At 43.2% G+C, this 13,017-nt stretch overlaps 1 protein-coding gene across 2 annotated transcripts; it reads right to left on the reverse strand.

Annotated features, from left to right (window-relative positions):
- Nucleotides 1-929: 929 nt before the first annotated feature.
- Nucleotides 930-6,658, reverse strand: LOC131223192 (F-box/kelch-repeat protein At1g55270). Of its 2 annotated transcripts, none has more exons than XR_009160324.1 (3): nt 6,169-6,658; nt 1,888-3,357; nt 930-1,262 (listed from the first exon to the last, which is right to left on the reverse strand). XR_009160324.1 is itself a non-coding variant. In XM_058218507.1 (3 exons), exons 2-3 carry the CDS (start codon nt 6,193-6,195, stop codon nt 2,104-2,106), a joined length of 1,281 nt encoding a protein of 426 aa, XP_058074490.1. In that variant the 5' UTR covers nt 6,196-6,341; nt 6,431-6,658; the 3' UTR covers nt 1,762-2,103. The 2 variants fall into 2 exon arrangements, 1 of the variants encoding a protein (XP_058074490.1); XM_058218507.1 differs by lacking the exon at nt 930-1,262 and having other exon boundaries at nt 1,762-3,357; nt 6,169-6,341; nt 6,431-6,658.
- Nucleotides 6,659-13,017: the final 6,359 nt, after the last annotated feature.

Here is a 13,017-nt window from a genome sequence, read left to right on the forward strand (position 1 = left end):
GAGTTGTGCCAGCTAGTTTTAGACCTATGATATATACATCTGTACATTTTTCCTTTTGTCATTCCATGCAACAATGGCCTCAATACCTGTGACACTGAACAAGCAGTCCATAAATACAGGCAACATCCAGAAAATCGTCCCTCAGAGACAGGCAGACTGTTGAAAACAAAAATCAGCCTAACTGGCCCACTCAAACGGACAGACTTCATTGGTTGAAAACTGTTACAGCCATCATCTTAAGTGCAGTTTTTTGGCCTCTGGCTATTGTTTGTTGTGGTCCATTCACTGTTAGTTGTACGCAAAGGACATTTCTACTACTCCCAATCTGCTTGCTTTTTCCCATTTTGAGACAAGGAAACATTTCCCCACACATCCATCCAAAACTCTAGAATACGGCGTGGCCCGTCATTTACACAGTTGTAGCAGTTTTGGTGACCACCATCTGTTTCATATCGCCGTTTGTTTGTATCGAAACAAGGGGAATGACGATCACAAGCATTCGAACTGATGGTAATCACCATGCACTTGAGTTGTGGGGCCCATGGGGCCCACACTTGCCGTTTGTCTGTCCGCACGCCTCCTCATGGACACCATACATCCAAAGAATCATCGTCAGTGTGACAGACCACATGAAACAATGTGCAGTTTTGGCTAAAGCCCATATGTTCACTTGTAGTGGCCATCTTGGAACTTGCTTGAGTTTCCAATTTAGTCCATTCATCTTGGTGGGGACCACGTGGACCCCACATTCCACCTGTAAGTTTCAATCATGGGCGCCCACCTCCCCAATGTCCCATGCTGTTCCTTTTGTTGTGGCCTACCAGAGTTAGGGATGATGTTGGATTTTGGAATCTAGACCTGAAGTATGTGCGCACATCTGTCGGAACGGCAGTTGTGCATCACAGTGGGCCCCACATAGCTCGAATGTATGGTAATCCGAATGCATATGATCACTCCCCTACAGTACATACTGTAATCACTATATTAATTTATCATGATGCATTGCCTTGTATGGTACAATACCTTCTGAGATTATCATCTTTGGTATGATTGTATCAACAAAACAAGCTAATACAAATGATATATTTTTATACTATGTCCATTTTGCAATATGGATTTTTGCATCGTATGAGAGGAATGAGATGATGAATCCATGGCTGATACCTTCCTCATCCAATTCAATACATCCATGGTTAGAGACTGGCCTAAAGGATTTGATTGCAATTTACTTCAACTGTGCATTGGCAACCCAAACATGCCCCCTGAAAAATAAACATTGGCTTTCGTTAGAAGGTAAATTAATTCAACCTTGTATAACTTAGATGAAATGGTGGAATTTGAGACGAAGGGCTTTTGAGAACCATCTTTCTCCCCTCTCTGCATTCGCCCCCCCTTGTGGAGAACAAAATGAATGATATTTTGATCATGTATCCACGCAAGATCCAAGAAATTCAACAGCTTGGGCCCACCACAAACATGCCCGTGACCAGGAAACTACACTGATCCATTCATCAGATCGGCTGCAGATATAGAAGGAAAATGATTAACGATCTGCGTACAACATAAATGTGTGGCCCACTTGATGAGTGAACCAGTCCGGACTTTTGGGCCATGTCATGTTCTTGGCGTCCCATCTAATGCTTGGACTGGATCCCATTTTCCATGTGGGAATGTGTGCTGCAAAGATCGCTAAACGGCTTAGCTCTTTGCTCATAATAGATGGTTGGTAACATGAATGATAAGAGCAGGCAAGACCAGAGATTAGTTTTTTAAGTAAACCAACCTAATATATTAAGCTAGCAGGAAAAAAACAAGTTACTATAACAGCTTCAAGGAACAACATTTTATCAATTCTAACATTGTATTTCTGTTGGCTATCATACTCACACAACAAACACAACAAGACATTTGCGGCAAGACGAAATAAGTTGGCAAATGGCTGCGATTGGCTGCCGTCGGATAAGTTCAAAGATCTTTTTTCTTCTCATGACAGTCCAAAGCCCGTTGATCATCATTAACCCAACTCAGGCCATTTCCCTCGTTTCCACGATTGGATTGAGAGAGCTTGTCACATACCTGCCCAAATCACCCCATGAGCTGATGTTATGCTTGAAGAACCTGACAGTGAACGATGTGACTTCTCAAACGGTTCCGACCAGCCAGGCTCGCCCATAAATTTGTAACGAATGTCTTGGATTGGCCTTTTCCTGCGATTGTCTCCCAAAGCTGATCACCGCTCCTTACACCGTCAGATTTCGAGACGTCCACTAGCGAAATGCTCATGTTGTTGCGGATGATGCACAGCTTCCCGTTGAGAGGGATGAGGGCTGCCGCTTCTGATGCCCGTGAGTTGCCCAAGTGCAGCTTGCTGTCAATGTGTTTGTTCCAAGAATCAGATACCTCGTCATAGACTCTGAGCTTGCAACCATCCTTGCAATCCAGTGCATAGAGCTTCCCATTCAGGGAGACACTTGGGTTCCGCCAACCAGTGACCATCCCGTCATAGACCGGATACCAGCTGTCAGTCTCGGGGATATAGACCTCGCTCAGGACCTGTCGATGAGCACCAAGACCTTTTAAAAACCACCTCCCATCGTAAACGACCCCGATAAATGGCACCATCGCAGTGCTCATATCTGCAACGAAAGACCACCGGTTCCTGTTTGGGTCGTAGACCTCCGCAGACCTCAAGGACCTATGTACTCCTTCACTCTCCCCACCCGCAACATACAAGCAGTTGTTGATTACACACGAGCCAAAGAAATGCCGTCGCCGTAGCATATCAGGAGCACGATGCCATTTATTCGTCCTTGCACTGTAAAAGATGACCCGTCTCATTGATCCTTTAAGTGGGTCTTTGCCACCAAATAGATAGAGGTGGCAGCCACTGAGAACGGCACACCCAAAACCAAGGGCTTCGGAATACTCTCCAGGAACAGGCGGTAAGGGCTGCCAAAGCTGGTATATGGGATCGAAGGCATGCCATGAAATCCGACCATCCCGGTCTCTTTTTATGACATAGATCCATTCCTCTGCGATTCCGAGGCTCTTACGGAGAGAGTAAAAGAAGTTCCCCGCCAGAAACCGGTACCATCTCTTGCAGACTAGACGTAGCTTCCTATGCTCGACACGTGGGACCCGGATCAAGCAAGCAATGGCCAGGTCATCAGGAAGGCCAGGCAACAAAGGAGACTGACTCCGGGTCCTGTCGCCCCCGGCTGTCTTGTGCCTTACTGGATGGATGGATGGTTTTATATCAGGCTGAAGGCAGAGCTTCGATCCTGGGACAAATTTCCTAGCCCCAGAAACGGTTTTCAGGCCCACATCAACTCTACAGAAACATGCTGTGGTATCAACCTGCAATTATCATTATGAGTATTTTTAAAGAACAATAGTCAACATGATATCTTAACAGATTGAAATCATTATGTTTACGTTATGATACTGGTAATCCTACGTCATAGATCATAAGGACCAAATGATGGAGCAATATAATCAGCGAAGGAAGCAGATTGTTTGGCACCCAAATATGCATGACATGTCAGACTGTTGTGTATGAAAGAAATGCGATTCTAGTTAGATGGCATCTGATTTCGACCAAAGCGGTTCTATGACATTTCCAAATCAAATAAACAGATGATCTGGATTGTTGATGTCTGATAAGCATATTCCATGGTCTTAGGGTGTCTTTGGTCAACAGAAGGAAGATACACAGTGATGAAAGAGAGCTGCCAGCAGCCATCATTGTTATAGACACATGACCCTATTGATTGTCCTAGAGTGAAAATGGGAAACTTCATGTATGCCTGTATGGAGCCGAATACTAGTGGGTTCTGAGGCACTCCAGATTTTCTTTTAAAAGATCACATCAATTGAAAAAGAAAGCAAGGAACCCTCTCAAAAGCAATGTTGTCGAATGGGATAACTCATCTTGAGTGACCCAAGGGGTCTATGCGCATACGGCATATGTGATCACATAATTCGCGTATGTGATCGCTCAGCTCCCTCAACACTTTTTAATTTGAAACAATTCAGAAAAATATTGAAAAATAAAGGAAAATGGAAAAACAATTACAAAAAATTATGAAAAAAATGTGTAAGATTACTATAAGTGTTTGGAAATGTTTTTTTTTACTGATTTCATAATATTTTCATACAAGTGTGAGTCGTGATTGTTGATTCTTGAAACTATAAAACAGCAAATACCATCATGGCAAATGAGGTTTGACCTCCCCAAATGGTACATGCAATTACATAATTGCTTATGCAATCGCATATGACAATACTGCTCAAAAGCTACAACAAACAAGACAAAAAGGAATAGAAGTATGCAAAACAACAACAAGCAAAGGGTTTTAGAATCATGGCCCAAGAGATGGCGTCCAATTTCGCCTTCCTAAACGCCTCGTTCAGAAGCCAATGTCAATTATGGAAGCATCTCTCAGTTTGCTCAACCCAAATCGATCATAGGCCAGTGATAAGTGAAAGACTCCATAGACTTCTTCCGTTTTGATCATAACCACCCACATGCCATGCTAGGTGAAAGTGTCTATAGAATAAGGTGCTCACTGTGGACACGCATGCACGCGCGCACACACACACACACATATCAACAACCAAACAGACCCTTAACCTCAAATTTCATTTCATGGGACAAGTTTGAATTTCGAAGAGATACCTCCATAGACAGGAACATATCCAAAGACACAAATGGTCATTTTGATGATTCCTCCAAACACTTTACATTGCCTTGGCCCAACTATTGGGGTTGGCTTTATGAATTTTGTTTCGCCAATTATTCCTAAAGCCTGATCCTTGGTAAGTCAACAAGCCTTAATATCCCTTCTTGCCACATTGATCCAAGTCATTTTCCCCTTGTTCTCCTTTCAGGCCTATCAACTGTAAGCAAACTACCCCTCCTTACAGAAGCCATCTCCATTTTCATTGCACATAACCATCATTTTATCTCCTATTGGAGCTGCTCCTAAGGATTTCTTTGAATGACCTCATCCTTGATTCTATCCTCCCTAATCCTCCCACATCTATCCCAACATCCTCATCTCTCCACCGTCCATTCTTTGCTCATCTTCCAAGAATTCATCATAAAGGAATGGGAATGGTAATTGCTTCATATTATTGGTGCACTTCTATCAAACCCTAAAACTTAAACTTGCTCTCTAGAAATGGCTTTTATAATCTCATTTGTAGGGGTGAGAGGGTCAGGTTTGGGCTGGGTTGGGGTCAGCCTGAGTCTGACCCAACCTGACCCACTAAAATTTTATCAAGCTCGACCCAGCCAGACCCACTGATAAATTCATCAAGGCCAATCCGACCAGACCCATTTAATTCTAAATACTTGACTGATCCGACCCGACCCAACGTGTCATGACCCAGCTCAGGTTTAAGAATTGAATATGACATCAAGGCTATGCACAAACTAGCCCAAACAATGGATACACACACACACACACACACACACACACACACACGCACGCACGCACGCACGCACGCGCACACACACACTTTTTGGGTTCTGGGTCAAGTCAGGGCATCTGGTACAACTGATTGATAAACTATATGGGTGGGCCGGGCGGGTAGGGTTCATGGCATGCCTACCCATCTGTGCAATGATCATCTAAAAGTCCTGAAAACCAACCCATGATTTCATCATCTCAGCATCTCAAAATCCTTAAACAACCCATGAAAATAGCACGCGTGAGATCAAATAAATTCTCTATGCTGAGCCATCTAACAATGCTGGACTCAATTGACAATTCCTTACACAATAACCAAATCAATAACAGAATATAATAGCGAATGATAAGTTCAAAAGTGTCATTGTATTGTAAATCAGACGCCAGATTCAAATCCGAACATAACCCAAAATGAAAAAAAAGGGAAAAAAGAAAGCAACTATTTACACACACCCTTCTTTGCCTCGATGCATTTCCATTTTGGGAATCAAAACACTTTGTACTAATTCAATTCCAAAAACAACCAATGGGTGCATCCGAATCAATCCGGTCGGACCATAGATATCAATTACCGTAAAAAAAGAAGAAGGATTTAAACCAGTGATCTGTGAATGAATCTCAGCTACTCCACGCAACAAACTAGAATCCAGAATTCCAAAAGAAAATTTCAAGTAAAGAAGAAAATCCAACTTACCAAAGGAGGTTGAATTCCTCTTTCCATCTCTATTCATTCAAAGACGCCCCATGTCAGAATCAAAAACCCATGTCAAAAAAACCCACAGAGTCTGCCGCCGTGACCTCCACGACTCAAGATCACAAACCCTAATCCGCTCGAATCCGCCCAACCGATCGCGACCCAAAACCCACCTCCAGAATTAAAAAAACACAAGTCAGAGAGCCCAGAAGATACCAGCCTGTAGCCGCTACAGATCGAGATCACAAACCCTAATCCGCACCATCAATCAATGCCGACAGCAGACCGGACCTCCACATCTCTCCATCTTCAAAACCCACCTCCAGAATCAAAAACCCATATCAGAAAACCCTTCAAATAGAGAGAGAAGAGAGAGAGAGAGAGAGAGGTCCTCTTGCCTTTCACATTAATGTTGGGGGTGAAGGATAGGGCCCATCACCTCAAAGGCGCAACCTAACAATTGCAACTGTTTTTTATTTTTATTTTTTAAATTTTATTTAAAAAGGAAGGATGGGAGGCAAATGATCGACCTAAACCACTAAAAATGGACAGTTGTGATCGTCTGATTGTGTGGGGGTGTCACCATTTGGATGGTAGTGGTTGTTTGTAGGGAAGAGAAGATAACAGAGGACTTGCATGATCCTCGGCCGAGGATATCAACATTTTCCTCGACTAGCATTGACGTTTGAACAAGAGGGGCCCACTTACAGATGATAAAGGCCTTGATATGGAATTACTCAAACGTATGGGGGTTGTCCTGATCGTTGATTACTTGGCTGAAAATAGACCGTTGAAAGGAAAAAAGAGAAATGGTGGTGAAGATTGAATGGTTGTGATCTTTCAAGGTGGCGGATTTTTTGGGGGTAGTCCTATCTGCGTTTTGTCCATCAGATGAACGGTCTGGATGACTGACGTATGGCTATGGTTATACAAACATAAATGCATGAGGAGTCTGTGCGTATCCTGGGGGCCAGGGAGTCTGTAGCTTGTTCAAGAAAAGGATGGTCAAAGGGAGTTTTTATTTTCTTGCTTGTGGAAGAGTCAAGGAGTCAATATCAGGTGGGCCCCACAACCACCAAATGCTTTATTTTCTCCACCCATCTGACCCACCACACCTTACATGCCTGCTACTGCGGACTCTCTCTCTCTCTCTCTCGGTCTCATTGACTGGCCTTCATTGATCATTAATCCAAACCGTCCATTGCAACGTGACCTCTTAGATAGGCCAAAGGCCTAAAGCTCGATTGCTTGGATTATCTTGACCGTGGAAAAAAGTAGCCTACAATCAGGGATATCAACGGGCTGGGCCATGGTTGATCTAAGCCCAGCTTCCACTAAATCCTAGGCCCACTCCGGCCTCGGCCTACAGCAGGCTGAAAATTAAAAAGCCCAATTACAGTCCATTACAATTATGCATGGCCTAATCTAGGTTGTTCAGTTAGGTCTGCCCCATCATGCAAGATATATGATGAAAAATGGGCCAGGCTCAATCTCGTTGCAGCCGAAGCCTAGCCCGATTAATAAACTTGCTTAAATCTTAGGCAGGGTCCATTTATTGGGCCTAGAATTCAAGCCCAAGTACAGCCCAAATGGGCCAGGCCCAAAATCCTAACAAACCAGCCTGGCCCATTATTAGTCATTCGCCACATTCTCGGTTAGTCGGACAACCAATACAATCTTATTCTAGAAAGTTTGGAAAAATAAAATAAATAAATAAATAAATAAAAATAGTAGGCTAAATTTAAAGTTGGATCTCATGATAGAGATGATAGAATCCGGCCATGACAAGGGACATCTCTCCAAAATATAGGTGGCAGGGTGATGAATCAACTTGGACGGTCCATATTGGGCCATATCATGGATGGATTATTTTTAAAAAATCACACCTGCCAAACCATCTTAGCCATCATTTTTCTTCACTCAATGTGGACTATTAGATATTTTTGTTTTCTACTTATGCTTGGAAAGTCACTGATTAGATGGTTAGGATCATACCATCTATTTATACTTGGAACCATTTGTCATCCCCATTAGCAGTAAACGTGGGATGGTCCTAATTAATAGGTGACCCTGCCAGATACACTGTAGAGATGCTTTTACCATATTTGGATTTTAAAAGAGATCTAACGTGTCATTTTTCAATTAAGATGGCCACGCATTTCAGGATACCATGGAATGCGTCACGCCCCAAATCTGGAAATCGGGCCCATAAAATTTTCGATTACCGAATCAGGTGCAGACATCCTCCATAGTACCCTATTCTCGGCTCTCAGCGCCCATATGCCAGATTTCGATCCCGGGATCCTATAAGAAGGATTTTCCAACGTACATTTGTCTCAGAAGAAGCATAACCACAAGTATATCTAAATCACAAAGGTAACATCATCATCACATATCCACTAATATAAACATTTGAATACAGTGCTAGAAGAGATATATATATATCGAAATCAAAGCTTCAGAAGATCGTTGTGCGTCCCATACTCAATGTTGCTGCAACCTAACGCCACCTGCACGCATCTATCGTGCATAAGCTTATAGAAAGCTTAGAGGGTGGTGTAAGTGTGTGCACAAGGTAAGTACCAAGTATTTAATACGATGTCATAATCATATAATATCGAAAATGCTGGCAAGATCATGAATCATACGATATCAGAGTAAGCGGAAATATTAACCAGTCCATGAGTTATACAATATTAGAGTACGGAATGCAGATCATAATGAGCCAAATATCAGATGTCGAAGATGTAATACGATATACAAATCCTAACGAGCCACGGCTACCATCAACCTCATCTAAGCCATATAAATGCAGAAACATAGTAACCCAAAATACTAAATGTTGCGAATGCAATGCAATATAAGGTGCGAATGAAATCACTAAGTTGGAGTGAAGTCGGGATGATAGTATGTAATATCGTAGGCTATGGGGTCCATCACACGGGACTTTTATCCAAACCAGTCCCATACCCAAATTTGGATAGCCAGACTCAATGTGGTAAACCCCCGACCTCAGGTTAGTCGCACGTCCCAACCGAAATTATTTCCATTGTGAAGGTACACAACAATTAATTGCACACCACTAGCTCAAGTGGATAGTGAATGAATGAGTATGCAACTCCTGCTCAATAAGTCCACGTATCAGTACTGTACATCTCTAGGATTATCAACGAGGTTTAGTATATTTCAAACCAGATTGTCGCCCCATCGTGCACAATCAGGTGATTGGAAGAGACCTCACTATCCGTCTAGCCAGTAGTCAGCCAATACCTACCCGGTATGTCGATAGCGGGCTCATTTATGAGCTGGTCAAACTCAACCTAGTTTTGGCCACTACGAATTGGGAGGATAAGGCAACACCTCCTTCCAACCGACCACGACATAGTGGGAGACGTGGCCTACTGGTATTCGGCACTCGGGCGCTCATGTAATCCACTCGGTCTAGACGTTGAAGCATCCTTTGGTACCAAGAGAGTTTAAAGATTTTCACTCAGGGTCATTTATGACAGCCCGATGCTAGTAACAGATTTATGGTGTCCCATCTGACCATCCACGACATGACTGTGGAAGCTACGACCCTGATGTCGCTAGGGGGTACAATAATCACAACACACAATGCAAGATGCATGAATCATACAATCCAGTCAAGCATCAATCATGCACATACCGTGCACTCATGTGAGACAATCTCTGCCTATCAGGGAGTCTCATAACAACCTGTCCAATGACATATGTAATGATTAACCACAATATTGGATGATATACTCGTAATTGGTATCGATAATCGGCCTCGACAATTAGCCTCGATAATCGGCCTCGACAATCGGAATCGGCCTCGACAATCGGAATCGGTCTCGATAATCGGAATCGGCCTCGACAATCAGAATTGGTAATTGGCCTAACAAATGGCCTAAGGGAAGGTCACAATGTGGACATTTAACCATCATCGCCCATCAATGTGGACATTTAACCATCATCGCTCCCAAGGAGTGGCCCATACAATGACCCAATATACATCACCATGGGCCTATCTCAAGGGCCTAATATACATCACAATGGGCTCACCAAATGGGCCAGAAATACATTACAATGGGCCTTACCAAATGGGCCGAAAATATATCACAATGGGCCACATCCCACGACCTAATACATGCCACAATGAGCCTCATCACATGGGCCGCAATTGCATCAAGGTGGGCCTTAACATATAAGCCACAAGTACATCAAGATGGGCCGCACCAATGGGCCCCAAGTGAGAGCTTGGGTTACACCAAAAATCATTTCAATAGTTGTAGGTGTAACATGTGTATCATATACACTATCATTCTATGGGGCACATGGCTCACTAATGATGATCGACACTGTCCAAACATTGTCCATGTACATCAGCACTGCCCAAACATTGGACATGTAAATCAGCACTGTCCAAACATTGTCCATGTAAATCAACACTGTCCAAACATTGTCCAGCACCATCTAAACATTGTCCAGCACCGTCCAAACATTGGATAGAACCATCCAATCATTATCCAGCACCATCCAAACATTGGCCAACATCGTCCAAATATTATTCAGCACCGTCCAGCACAATATGGACGGTGTGGATGAAATAAATACATCACTGAGGGGCCCCACGTGGTAGTTGGGTCCACATGTGTGGGACCCACTAGCAAAATGGATGGACGGTCTGAATATACAACATATACATCTTGGTGTGGTGTAGATGAACGGTGAGGGTATCATACATACCTCAGATCAAACCCACAGAACTAGCTGTCGTGCGTACAGCAGGTGGTCCCCATCGTCTGAAAATATTGGACGATGTGGATGGAATTCGTACGTCAGGTGGCTCTGTTGAGGGTCAAATATTGCATATTAGACCCTAGTTATTACCTGGGTTTACGAACATGATATTGTTTAATGGCCTATTTTAATCGTGTTTGTACTGCAAGGTGAATTTCAGGCTTGGACTGAAAAAGGGTGCTAAAAGCTGAGATTTAATGCTCAGAATTCACCAAAGCATGGGATGGACCCCACAGGACCAAGATCGACGGATTTACATGTCAGAGATCCGAGGAAATCGAGAAACTAAAGCTCAAGTGGCCTGAAAGTCAGCTAGAATGCAAGATCACAGGGTTCTCACCATCCATTCCGCTCGAAACTTAATACAGGACCTGAAGACCATATATTAACCATACACGTCGAAATTCATCCGTTGGATCCTTGTGAAAGTGGTCTAACAGTCAGATCAGCCCATGACTTGTTAATCTGGCGTCCACCTGAGATCTGGATATACTTTAAAGTTGGTCTCATCCAGTTTTATGATGTGAGAAAACAGATGGTCGGAGTAGATTCCTCAAAACCATCACGGTAAACCCCATTGAAGATCATATGTGCACAGTGCATATGTGCATTGGAAGTGCAAGGCAAATCCAAGACGGTCAAGCCGTCTTGGACCTGCCTCTTCTCTAAAAGCGGCAATCGCCGTGTTGCTGCCGCGTAACAGACAGACCGCGTCCATTTGCGGAAGACGGTGGGCCACCATCATGGCTCACAGGGGCGATCCGAGCCATCCATATTTTCGAGGAACTCGAGAAGGTCAAAACCATGTGGATCTCGTACACCCAGGCACACACACGTACCTGCTATAGTGGTCAGAAGAAGATCATTTTACAACGTCCAAAGTAATTACATCCTGATTACTTCAGTGGGCCGCATCAAAGGATAGCTAAAACCAACCATCCCGCACCGAATTCTCGCCACGAGTGTAATGGACGGAGTGGATCTCTCTATTGAAGTTGATCATGGGCCCACCGAATGTCTCAGTGCAAGAAAGTGCGCAGGTGAGTGCGAACTTATACATGGATGCCGCCCGGCCCGCTGTGGGTGATTATGCAAGCAAGATCACAGTCGAATCTATGATCTAGATCGTCCAAATTGAGGAGAAGACAATTTCAACCGTGCCTATGACGTCAGATCTCAGGGAATGGAATAACTACGTCATGGATTCAATTCAAACGCAAGAAGCTGATTGCGTTCTTTGATGCGTAAAACAGGGGAGCAGCGCAAAGGGTTTCCAAATACGTTGCTGCGTAAGCACGCAACCTGTAGCATCTCACTGACAAGGTTTCCTATAAAGAGAGAGAAGAAAGGGAGAGAAGAGATCATCTTGGCTAGGGATTCAAATTTTGGACGTGGAACAGTTCTAAGAGAGTTTTTCTTTTTAGTTTTATTTCCTGTTTATTTTTTTATGATTTTTTTAGAGATTTAACCCAATTATGTCAGGCTAAACCTCTTAGCTAGGGCTAAGAGGTGAAGCTTGTGGCGTGATGGGAGTACTCCTACGGCTTTGATTCATGTTGAATTGATTTTAATGCTAGTTGATTTTATGGAATGCTTTCAGTTTTTAATGATGTATTGTGACTTAAATTACAATATATCTACGATGGCTTGAGTATGTCCATTCCCTTATTATGATTATGCAGTTAGAAAGCTCTGTTGTTTACCATTGCCCCTTGGACATGGTGGGATGATAGAATCCTTCCTAACATTTATATATCTTCTGATTGGTTGTGGATTGGTTTAGTTCTATTGTTTACCTTGTCTCATGGGCATAGATTTGTGATGGATTCATATCTAATTCTTATACCTTTCATCTCTTTGAAAACTAAATCAAAGGAAGTTCAGATTGTGCTTTGGTGATATACCTTCCAACTGGATGAAGATAGGACTCAAAGTCCAGTTGAGTTCATGAATCAAGCGTAGATCTCCCTGATCTCTACAAGTGGATCCTCTGAATCCCTAGTTTCCTACCTTTGAATTCCACATATTTTAGTTTACTATTTCACC

Source organism: Magnolia sinica, chromosome 13 (assembly GCF_029962835.1).
Source record: "Magnolia sinica isolate HGM2019 chromosome 13, MsV1, whole genome shotgun sequence".
Taxonomy (NCBI): Eukaryota; Viridiplantae; Streptophyta; class Magnoliopsida; order Magnoliales; family Magnoliaceae; genus Magnolia; species Magnolia sinica.

Bases quoted from the DNA above. Each gene is read 5' to 3' on its own strand.
- LOC131223192 (XM_058218507.1), bottom strand. From the start codon at position 6,195: ATGGAAAGAGGAATTCAACCTCCTTTG. The intron at 3,358-6,168 runs GTAAGTTGGATT...TGATAATTGCAG, and splicing joins GAGGAATTCAACCTCCTTTG to GTTGATACCACAGCATGTTT.